The sequence below is a fragment of the Staurois parvus genome, unplaced genomic scaffold (genome assembly GCF_062004578.1).
Source record: "Staurois parvus isolate SC_StPar_1 unplaced genomic scaffold, SC_StPar_1.0 ptg000195l, whole genome shotgun sequence".
NCBI classification, from domain to species: Eukaryota; Metazoa; Chordata; class Amphibia; order Anura; family Ranidae; genus Staurois; species Staurois parvus.
Genome location: NW_028317991.1, coordinates 1319275 through 1331947, shown reverse-complemented (window position 1 = coordinate 1331947; position 12673 = coordinate 1319275). Strand labels below are relative to the sequence as shown.

The 12673-nt window shown below is 40.5% G+C and overlaps 1 protein-coding gene across 1 annotated transcript in view; it reads right to left on the bottom strand.

The window, feature by feature from the left end:
• Positions 1–307: 307 nt before the first annotated feature.
• GET1 (guided entry of tail-anchored proteins factor 1) overlaps positions 308–12673 on the bottom strand; it is a 78546-nt gene continuing 66180 nt past the window's right edge. The window contains exons 4-5 of the mRNA XM_089677884.1: positions 12534–12648; positions 308–628 (exon numbers count right to left, since the gene is read on the bottom strand). Coding sequence (XP_089534010.1) covers positions 555–628; positions 12534–12648 — 189 coding nt within the window. The 3' untranslated portion in view covers positions 308–554. The remainder of the gene's footprint in view (positions 629–12533; positions 12649–12673) is intronic.

The following is a 12673-nucleotide window of genomic DNA, read 5'->3' as shown; positions in this document are numbered from 1 at the left end:
TTCTTCATGCCTCAAGTTTTTCCCTATGTCAAGACTGCCAGAACATCACAGGTCAGTGTAGGTCTCCAAAATGAGTATACAACTGCATCTCTGGTCCACTATTCTGTGGGCTTGCAACAAACCTTGAGACTATGGCAACTGTTGGTGGACCTATGTTTACCTCTATGATGATCAGAGGTCCACCAACATCTGCAATAGTCATTGGAGGATGTGGGTTTGAAGATCTCTGCTTTACTGCAATAACCAACATACATTTGTGGTAAATGTGCAAAACTGAATACAGTGAAAAAAAAAAAAAACTCTGGGGGATTTTCAGGCACAACTTTATTCCAGATACTTAATATACAATTGTTAAGTCAAAAAATAACATAAAGTGACTTTATGACACGACTTGACAGGCATGGCTTTACCTGTCAGTAAATGAAGCACAGACACATGAACACATCACATTCTTCAGTACAAATGAATAAATAGATCATAGACTGGAAGCTGCAGACAATACATCGCTTTCAGTGCACATTACTGGGAAGTTGTTTCTCTGCATTCTCACTTTCTCAGCTGATAGGGTAAAGCAAAATGGCTACCACTTTGTTGCATACCACCAGCCAACATGTAATACCAACTCCACCTGAAACACAGAGAATTTATAATTAATTTAATTCGAGTTAGACCCAAGCAAAATCCTCAACAGCTCTCCCGCCACACCCCATAACCATCCTCACTCCCTACCAATGGCTCTGTCCTCCACCCCCATGCTATATACCAGGGGCGGACTGACCATTTGGAAACTCGGGCACTTTCCGAGGGCCCGGGGTCAGTAGGGGGCCCCATGAGATGCCTCTGGTACCTTTTTCATAGGCTTTTTGAGTTTGGGCAAGGACACAGGGACCCCATGATCCCCTATTGCCCAGGGGCCCCATGAGTTGTCAGTCTGCCCCTGCTATATACCCAACTTCATCCATACTGACTAACCATATGGTCTCATAACAAATGGCTCTGGTCTAGTCCTGACTACTACCTCAGTCTCACTTTGTTTCTACCACTTCCCCACTTCACAACCCATGGAAGACTAACAGGGACTAGTTAACCTGTAGCTATGGGATAACAAGACCTTTTAACCAAAATAATCTAGGACCCAGAAATGGTGGCATACTCATCTACAATGAATGTACAATCTCTGCAACAAACCTCTCTAGAGAAGAAAAACTTTTACCCAGATTGTATTATTTAAACTTACAGTTGTGACCAAAATTATTCAACCCCCAATGCTGTAAAGGGGTTTAGGGACTATAGTGTACATTTGGAATTGTATTCAGAATCAAATCCTACAAGGACGTTGTAACTACCCAAATGCAACTAAAATGACATCAATTGTTTATGTAATACAGTAGTAAATGGTTCTTATGTGGTTTCTTCATTGCCACAATTATTCAACCCCTTAAAGACTACCACTCTGAAGAACAGAGGTTCATACAGGTGCTTTCCATCAGGTATTGAAAACACCTGTGGATGTCACCGAGCAGCAATCAAGCATAATAAGCACCAATTAGGCAGCTTTAAAATGACTGTGATACTCAGCTCCTTCTAGACATTTACTGGTGTGGTTACAAACATGGTGAAGGCAAGAGAATGGTCCAGGAAGACAAGAGAAGAGGTGATTTCTCTTCACAGGAAGGGCAATGGCTATAAGAAGATTGCAAAGATGTTAAACATACCAAGAGACACCTTAGGAAGCATCATTCGCAAATTCAAGGCAAAGGGCACTGTTGAAACGCTACCTGGTCGTGGCAGAAAGAAGATGCTGACTTCGACTGCTGTGCGCTACCTGAAGCGTAGAGTGGAGAGAAGTCCCCGTGTGACTGCTGAGGAACTGAGAAAAGATTTGTCAGATGTGGGTACAGAAGTTTCAGCCCAGACAATAAGACGCACACTGCGTAATGAAGGCCTCCGTGCCAGAACTCCCAGGCGTACCCCCTTGCTGTCTCCAAAGAATAAGAAGAGTCGACTGCAGTATGCCAAAAGCCATGTGGACAAACCACAAAAGTTGTGGGATAGTGTTCTGTGGACTGATGAAACAAAATTAGAACTGTTTGGGCCCATGGATCAACGCTATGTTTGGAGGAGGAAGAACAAGGCCTATGATGAAAAGAACACCTTGCCTACTGTGAAGCATGGTGGAGGGTCAATCATGCTTTGGGGCTGTTTTGCTTCTGCAGGTACAGGGAAGCTTCAGCGTGTGCAAGGTACCATGAATTCTCTTCAGTACCAGGAGATATTGGATGGAAACGTGATGCAGTCCGTCACACACCTGAGGCTTGGGAGACGTTGGACCTTTCAACAGGACAATGATCCCAAGCATACCTCCAAGTCCACTAGAGCATGGTTGCAGAGGAAAGGCTGGAACATTTTGGAGTGGCCATCGCAGTCACCAGACTTAAATCCGATTGAGAACCTCTGGTGGGACTTAAAGAAAGCAGTTGCAGTGCGCAAGCCTAAGAATGTGACTGAACTGGAGGCCTTTGCCCATGAAGAATGGGCGAAGATACCCGTAGATCGCTGCAAGACACTTGTGTCAAGCTATGCTTCACGTTTAAAAGCTGTTATAACTGTAAAAGGATGCTGTACTAAGTACTAAGATTGAATGTCACTTGGGGGTTGAATAAAACTGATAATGCTGTGAGCACAGAAAAGACATTTGTGGTTATTTCATTATAACTGTTATGTTATATTTGTCTGACCTACAAGTGCCTCTTTAATGTAAATGTAAGCAAGATGACTGAATGATCAAAAGCAATGTCAAACTGGCCAAAACACTCAATTTCAGTGGGGGTTGAATAATTTTGGTCACAACTGTATATTCCTCTTAAAGGAGAGTTCCACCTTTTCCAATAAAAATAAATAAATGCACCCATACTGCAAAAAGTAAAAATGGTCATCACTTTTTTTTTTGCGGTGAAGATTGCAAAGCACTACAACGATAATCATGGGGTTGCAAGTGCGATGATCTGGCTCTTGCCCCAAAGCAGGTCTGTACTGAGGCACAGACTCTCAGATACGGAGCTGGCAGAAGTGTCAATGGACGACATACGTGGTGACATCAGCACACTTGTGCTCCATTGAGAACAGTCCAGGGGCGGACTGACCATTTGGAAACTCGGGCGCTGTCCGAGGGCCTGGGGTCAGTAGGGGGCCCCATGAGATGCCTCTGGTACTTTTTTCATAGGCTTTTTTGAGTTTGGGCAAGGACACAGGGGCCCCATGATCCCCTATTGTCCGGGGGCCCCATGAGTTGTCAGTCTGCCCCTGGAACAGTCCCACTGCTGTAGTGGCAGATTGGACTTGTAGTTTCTTCAGTCACAGATTTCTGTAAATGGCTGATGCAGCAGTTTAGGAGGAGCCACGAACACCTGCACTAAATGTATGACAGGAGGCGGAAGAGAAAAGAACTCCTGGATTTTGTACATAGGGAAAGGGAGGGACAGTTTGGAGATGGAGACTGTGGATTCTGACTACATTATACCCAAAATATGGTCATAAAAATGAACTTTGTTTTTTAACTCTTTTAATACTATTACAAAATTCCACTGGGCAGTTTCCTACTATAGGCTGTATCTGTCTACACCCAGAGTGCCAATCCTGTTCAATATACCAAAAAAAAAAAAAAATTAACAATGATTTTTTTTACTTTTTTAATATCTGCCTGGAGTTAAGCTTGATCTATTTTACAGACTGTAACTTTTGAAAATTTAACTATGGGAAAATAAAAAAAAATGACACATATAACACAGCATAAACAAAGCAGTCTTTGCTTTTCTCCCTTGTAATATGGCTTTATTTCCTGTTGATTCTACCACTAGATTCTGGATTTGTCTACTTCCTGCAGCAGACCAAGCTGTCCAGCAAAAGTAGCAGTTAGTCCTCATGCACATGGGACATTTTTACAGCGGCTGTTTTTGGCTTTTGACGTTTTTTTCTACAGCCAATAAACCCCTCAGCATGTTATCCTATGTGTCCATGCACACATAGACTGTAATCAACATTTTTTGGCTGGAACAAAAACCCAGAACAGGAGTTTTTCAGCTGTAAAAATGCTCTAAAGCTGAAAAACGCGGTAAAACGTGGAAAACCGGCATTTTTGGACTTTTTTTGACCAAAAAAAACCACGAAAAACACAGCTAATGTTATCAGCGTTATTAAAATGCCCAGTGTGCATGGAACCTTATAGGGATAGGAACAAATCATTTAACACTGGGAGGGTTACTTATAACAGCTTTCAATCTTATGGATCAAATCTTTTTTTTCCTCCAAAAGAATAAAGGAACAGTTGGTGTAATTGCTTAAAAAAAGTGTTTCAGTTGGCTGGGATTGGGCGCAGAGTGCTGGAGTTGGGATTTATGCAGGCCATAGATGGGTTGAAAATCGGCCGATTTTTCGGCCGAAAACAAAATCGGCCGATTTTCAGATCGTTAGTGGGCTAACTGTTCGGCCGTTTTTCGGTATTTTGGCAGATTTTTTTTATCGGTAAAGTTGGAAAAAGGTCGGCCGATTTTGCCGATCGGCCGATTTTCGCGGCAATTATGGGCAAATCAGCCGATCTTTTTACCGATAAAAAAAATCTGCGCATGAGCAGTGACCTGCAAGAGGAAGACAAAAAGAAGAAGAAAAATAAGAAGAGGATGAAGAAGAGGAAGAGGAAGAAGAAGAAGAAGAAGAGGATGAAGAAGAAGAAGAAGAAGAGGATGAAGAAGAAGAGGAAGAAGAAGAAGATGAAGAAGAAGAGGAGGAAGAAGAGGAGGAAGAAGAGGAAGAAGAAGAAGAAGAAGAAGAGGAAGAAGAAGAAGAAGAGGATGAAGAAGAAGAAGAGGATGAAGAAGAAGAAGAAGAGGATGAAGATGAAGAAGAGGATGAAGTAAAGAAGAGGAAGAAGAAGAAGAAGAGGATGAAGAAGAAGAGGAAGAAGAAGAAGAAGAAGAGGATGAAGAAGAAGAGGAAGAAGAAGAAGAAGAAGAAGAGGATGAAGAAGAGGATGAAGAAGAAGAAGAGGATGAAAAAGATGAAGAAGAAGAGGATGAAAAAGATGAAGAAGAAGATGAAGAAGAAGAGGAAGATGAAGAAGATGAAGAAGAAGAAGAGGATGAAGAAGAAGAAGAGGATGAAGAAGAAGAAGAGGATGAAGAAGAAGAAGAAGAAGAGGATGAAGCAGAATTAGAAGAGGATGAAGAAGAGGATGAAGAAGAAGAGGATGAAGAAGAAGAGGATGAAGAAGAAGAGGATGAAGAAGAAGAAGAGGAAGCAGAAGAAGAAGAGGATGAAGAAGAAGAGGATGAAGAAGAAGAGGATGAAGAAGAGGAAGATGAAGAAGAGGAAGATGAAGAAGAGGAAGAAGAAGAAGAAGCGGATGAAGAAGAAGAGGAAGATGAAGAAGAAGAGGAAGATGAAGAAGAAGAGGATGAAGAAGAAGAGGATGAAGAAGAGGATGAAGAAGAAGAGGATGAAAAAGATGAAGAAGAGGATGAAGAAGAAGAGGATGAAGAGGATGAAGAAGAATTCCAGTCCGGCAAAAAGTGTCCCTGCAGAGAGCTCCGCTATTTCTTTGACAGTCTTTGACATTTATAGCAGCTGCAACAATGTATCTATTTGTTTCTGAATAAAAACATCTGTATCCGAAATGGATACAAATAGATACATTCTTGCAACCGCTATAAATGTGAAGGAACTGTCAAAGAAATAGCGGAGCTCTCTGCAGGGACACTTTTTGCCGGCTGTAGACAGGATGAAAATCTGCCGATTTTTTTTACCATTCCTGGTAACGTCGGCCGCTTGAACAACCGATTTTTTGTTTTTTTAAAGAAAAATCGGCTGGTTTTCTCCCCATCTATGGCCTGCATTAGGCTCCACGCACACTAGCGTTTTGTTTTGTTTTTTTAAGCTAAAAAAATGCTCGGTAAAAAACACTGCAAATTGCATTTTAGTAGCATTCAGAAGTGTTTAGGAACATTAGCATTTTGCAGTACATTTAGAGGGGGAAACAAGCTAGGAAAAAAGCTGTTAGGAGTGTTTTATTAGGGTTTAGCAGCATTTAGGAGCGTTTCACATTTTTTCTGCAGGAAAAACGCTCCAAAGAACTTTTTTCTGCTCCTTAACGCTGAAGCTCAAATAATGCTAGCACCCTAAAACAGTGTGCATGGAAACATAGGATAACACTATTTAACTAAAGGAGCAGAAAATAATACGCTGATAATAGCTTCTAGGAGCTTAAAAAAACCTGTTAGTGTGCATGGAGCTTTATTCTGTTTTTTGATAACTTAAAAGAACATTTCAAACTAGAAGGCCATCTAAGACCATCCTGTCCACAAGGATGACACCATTGGTTACATTTACTTTCTAATTCCCTTTAGCATCCCCTACAATTGTTACATTAAATCTTTTCATACAAATATGTATATATTTCTTGTGCTCCTCAGGTCCATCAATTGACCATAATGCGGTATTTTACTACTACCGATAAAAAAACCCAAAACATTTATTCAGAAGGGGAAATAGCCTAACCCAAAATACTGTCCCAGTAAGTACTTATAGGATGCAAATTGTTGATACACCTGAAAAAAAAAAAAAAAACATTTGCTAGTTGGGAGGAAACCTGGGTGAGATATTAAACTGCAATAGTTCTGGTAGCTTTATTCTGTTTTTTGATAACTTAAAAGAACATTTCAAACTAGAAGGCCATCTAAGACCATCCTGTCCACAAGGTTGACACCATTGGTTACATTTACTTTCTAATTCCCTTTAGCATCCCCTACAATTGTTACATTAAATCTTTTCATACAAATATGTATATATTTCTTGTGCTCCTCAGATCCATCAATTGACCATAATGCGTTATTTTACTACTACCGATAACAAAAAAAAAACCCATTTATTCAGAAGGGGAAATAGCCTAAAGAACATTGTTTTTTGCCCAATTCACATGGAAGAAAATTACATTCAAATTCACTAGACAAATTGCTATGCAAATTTATTATAACTAGACCTCAAACTGTCACACTTGAGAACCCCAAATACTGTCCCAGTAAGTACTTATAGGATGCAAATTGTTGACACACCTGAAAAACAAAAAAACAAAAAAATGCTAGTTGGGAGGAAACCTGTGTGAGATAATAAACTGCATAAGTTCTGGTAGCTTTATTCTGTTTTTTGATAACTTAAAAGAACATTTCAAACTAGAAGTCCATCTAAGACCATCCTGTCCACAAGGATGACACCATTGGTTACATTTACTTTCTAATTCCCTTTAGCATCCCCTACAATTGTTACATTAAATCTTTTCATACAAATATGTATATATTTCTTGTGCTCCTCAGGTCCATCAATTGACCATAATGCGGTATTTTACTACTACCGATAAAAAAACCCAAAACATTTATTCAGAAGGGGAAATAGCCTAAAGAACGTTGGTTTTTGCCCAATTCACATGGAAGAAAATTACATTCAAATTCCCTAGACAAATTGCTATGCAAATTTATTATAACTAGACCTCAAACTGTCACACTCGAGAACCCCAAATACTGTCCCAGTAAGTACTTATAGGATGCAAATTGTTGATACACCTGAAAAAAACACAAAAAACATTTGCTAGTTGGGAGGAAACCTGGGTGGGATATTAAACTGCATACGTTCTGGTAGCTTTATTCTGTTTTTTGATAACTTAAAAGAACATTTCAAACTAGAAGGCCATCTAAGACCATCCTGTCCACAAGGTTGACACCATTGGTTACATTTACTTTCTAATTCCCTTTAGCATCCCCTACAATTGTTACATTAAATCTTTTCATACAAAGATGTAAATATTTCTTGTGCTCCTCAGATCCATCAATTGACCATAATGCGGTATTTTACTACTACCGATAACTAAAAAAAAAGAACATTTATTCAGAAGGGGAAATAGCCTAAAGAACGTTGGTTTTTGCCCAATTCACATGGAAGAAAATTATATTCAAATTCACTAGACAAATTGCTATGCAAATTTATTATAACTAGACCTCAAACTGTCACACTTGAGAACCCCAAATACTGTCCCAGTAAGTACTTATAGGATGCAAATTGTTGACACACCTGAAAAAAAAAAAAAAAAACATTTGCTAGTTGGGAGGAAACCTGGGTCGGATATTAAACTGCATACGTTCTGGTAGTTGAAGTACTGATCTGGAAGCCAACAAAAAGTTGGTTGACTAATTTGTGGTTGGAAGTTATTTTTTTTACGGCAGCCACGAGCCATCACACAACAATATCCAGAGCCAGAAAAAACCCACAAGGACTGTTTTATGAGCAGGGAGAAAGCTATAAAGATAAAGGTCATAAAAGCCTGTAAATATTATCACACATTGCAGCACAAAAGAATAGATAATTAATGTGACACTAAACTTTAAAAAAAAAAAAATGTATTCAAGAATATATTTTGAAAGTGCTTGTAAAGGATCCAGGTTTTTTCCCTTCATGATTTCTATGCATAAAGGTTAAAAAAATCTTCTGTGTGCAGCAGCCCCCCTAATATTTACCTGAGCCCAGGGGCGGACTGACAACTCATGGGGCCCCCGGGCAATAGGGGATCATGGGGCCCCTGTGTCCTTGCCCAAACTCAAAAAAGCCTATGAAAAAGGGTACCAGGGGCATCTCATGGGGCCCCCTACTGACCCCGGGCCCTCTGGCAGTGGCCGAGTTTCCAAATGGTCAGTCCGCACCTGCCTGAGCCCCATCACTCTTTGGGGACTTTCCTTCCTCATTGGTTGAGACAGTAGTGGGAGCCATTTGTTCCTGCTGCTGTCAATCACAGTCAGTGAGCCAATGAGGAGAGAGAGAAAAAGGAGCCGAGCTGTGGTTCTGTGTGTTAATAGACATGCAGAGTAGTGGCTCAGGAGCAAACCTGCTCAGGTGCCCTCATAGCAAGGTTTACCCTGGGGGTACTCGGCAGGAGGTTGGGACCAGGGTGCTGGCAGGGGGACCTGAGAAGAGGAAAATCGTGGTTGCTCTGTGCAAAACCATTACACAGAGCAGGCAAGTATAACATTTTTTTTTAATTGCCCTTAACATTACTTTAACACAAGTACATTCTACTCCTCTCAGCCTCCTCGAAATGTCTTCTTTTTTTTTCTTACTTATGTAATGCAGCTTCCTATTAGAGGGTGGCTATTTTCATTCTCCCTGTATGTAGGAAGGTAGCCACCATCTTTTTGCTTTTTTTTTCCCCATCTGTGTCCCATTGGGGAGATTTTCCTTCACATCACGTCCCAAAAACAACCAAAACCAGGAAGTGAGAGGAAATCCCTCCATAGTGAGATAATCCCTGGTTGTCACCAGAACTAGTTTCCATTTTGGAAGATTTCTCCTTTATTCCTGTCCTGGAGACAACCCAAAATTTGGGATTTTCTTTTACATGAACTCTTCGTGATAATGGCAAACATGACAAATAGAGAGGGTGAATCTCCCTGATGTGGACACAGACAGCAATAAAAACCCAACAGGTGTTCTAATCCCTCTTTACTCTATCCCAGGGGTAGGCAACCTGCGGCTCTCCAGCTGTTGCAGGACTACAAGTTCCCTCATGCCTCTGCAAGTCATAGCTGTAACTGTCAGTTTTGTAATGTTGCAATGCCTTATGGGAAATGTAGTTCCACAACAGCTAGAGAGCCGCAGGTTGCCTACCCCTGCTCTGTCCCAAAACTAAAAAAAAAAAAAAAGTTTTGCCTTTAGTTATACTTTAAATCAGTAGAGCAGTTCGGACAGGAACAAAGGTTGTCAACACTGGTCCTAACAATCTAAAGCCTAAGGGACATGGATCTACACCTTGATGTTCTTTAACTACTTCCCATCCGGCCCATCTACATAAATGGCCGGACAGGAACGCTGCCGGAGCGGGTGGACGTTTCTAAACGCCCCTTCCCACGCATCCATTGCCTGTGCACGTGGAACCGAACACCGATCATTGTACAGGACCTCTGTGCGAGGTCCCGATCATGTGATCACCGATTGGCCAATCAGTGACCACATGAATAGTAGCTTACTACTACATCATTGCTTACTACTAGTGAAATCTGTGAATGATCACAGAGGTCACATGATGCAAGGCTATTCACAACAGCCTTGTATCATGTGACAAGTTGTGACCAATCACAGCTATCACAGTATTTCTCAATGGCTGCAAGAATGCAGCCAGAGAGAATGAGAAATTATTGCTTTTACAGCCTTTATGGGTGTAAAAGCAAAAAGTGTAAAAAAAAAAAACAAATCTTCATCACCCCCTACAAGTATTAGTGTCACTATGGTGACACTGTACTGCTAGGGTGACAGTATGTTAACAAAAAAAAAAAATAATAATAATATAAAAAATTTAATTAAAATATGAAAAAAAAATTTGGAAAAATTATAATTTTTGGTTATAAACTAATTTGGGTTATTTTTTTTTTATACTAAAAGATAGATGAATACATTTTGGCCAAGATTTATGAAGAAAGATTATTTATGTTCAACATTTTATAAGAAAAACACTTGTTTTTAAAAATTTTTGACTTTTTCATTTATATAGCAACAAAAAAATCCCAGTGGTGAATAAATAACACCAAAATAAAGTTTTATCTGTCTCAAAAATAATGCTAAAAAATTCATATGGGTACAGTGTTGCATGACCATGAAATTGTCAAAGTGTGATAGCACTGAAAGCTGAAAATTGGCCTGGACAGGAAGAGGGTGAAAGTGTCCGGACTTGAAGTGGTTAAATCTTGCATTTTGGTTATAGGCAGGTGCAGTTTTGCATGCAGGGATGCCATTGAAAATGAATGGCAATGCACAACAATATGTACACATATCAAATGGCTGTACTACACAATAACATGAAAGATGGCGCATGTTAACACTTGGCACAATACACATGCAAAATTTTAAAGGGATCCTTAGCCTTTATACTAAAAATAAACAGAGTTTGCCAAAAGCACCAAAACCTGGTTCAATGACCATGGGATTACTGTGCTTGATTGGCCAGCAAACTCGCCTGACCTGAACCCCATAGAGAATCTATGGGGCATTGCCAAGAGAAAGATGAGAGACATGAGACCGAACAATGCAGAAGAGCTGAAGGCCGCTATTGAAGCATCCTGGTCTTCCATAACACCTCAGCAGTGCCACAGGCTGATAGCTTCCATGCCACGCCGCATTGAGGCAGTAATTGGTGCAAAAGGGGGCCAAACCAAGTACTGAGTACATATGCATGCTTATACTTTTCAGAGGTCTGATATTGTTATTTGTACAATCCTTGTTTTATTGATTGCATGTAATATTCTCATTTTCTGAGATTGTGGATTTGGGGTTTTCATGAGCTGTAAGCCATAATCATCACAATTATGACAAATCACGGCTTGAACTATCTTGCTTTGCATGTAATGAGTCTATCTCATATATTAGTTTCACCTTTTAAGTTGCATTACTGAAACAAATGAACTTTTGCTCGATATTCAAATTTTTTGAGTTTCATCTGTATATTTTGGTTAATATGGGAATATACTCGAGTCCCTAAATAGTAGACACTTGTTTAATTAGGCTGTCAATAAAACCTGGAAACTGATTGATTTCCATGCAGAGCTGCACCACATTTTGCACCATGCAGTTTGCATGGCAACAAACTTACTTTTAGGCTTCCCTGATCTCTATCCTCTAAGGCAGTGGTTCTCAACCTTCCTAATGCTGCGACCCTTTAATACAGTTCCTTATGTTGTGGTGAACCATAAAATTATTTTCGTTTCTACTTCATATCTGTAATTTTGCTATTATGAATCGTAATGTAAATATCTGATATGCAGGATGTATTTTCATGATTTTACATTTACCCACTAATTATAATTCATGAAGTGTTGTTTTACCTCCAATACTGCTGCTTTCAACACAGTAGCTGCTTTTAACAGAGTAGCTGCTTTCAACACAGCAGCTGCTTTCTACACAGTAGCTGCTCTTTACACATGTGTGACTGGTCCACATAAGTACATTATGGTGCCAACCCTGTCACATACACCTGTATTTGTATGGGGTGTATGTGATGGGGTTGGCGCGATGATGTCATCACGCCGGGTACTCGTATGTGGGAGTATCTGCATGTGGGCAGACCTGCCTGGAGACGGATAGAGGAGCGGTGTCTCGGTTCCTAAGACCATCGGAAATATGTGTTTTCCGATGGTCTTAGGAAACCCCTGTGAAAGGGTCATTCGACCCCCAAAGGGGTCGCGACCCACAGGTTGAGAACCGCTGCTCTAAGGACACACAAATCACAGAAAAGGGTTAAAGAGTGGACAAAGTCCAGACAGGCCCACTGGTGTTCTATGGCACATGTAAGAGCTGTAGCATTGGTTCAGCTTTGGATGGATGCTGGTGGGATAAATCATGAGTACTCCAGAGGTGATATCTCGACCCAAAATTCCTGCTCTGATCCCACGCAAGTGCACCAGAAAAAAAACGGAATGTAATTCTAATTCCAAAGTTGGTAGTATAATTACCTGCAGTCCCTGTGGGAAAGGCAACCAGGCGTTCCAGAGGTGCAATCCATTTACTAGGAAGCACAGTGACAGGTTCAGAGTAATACTTCCATATAAGGCAGATCATCAGAGCAGCCTGGGGAAAAAAAGACACAGGTCAC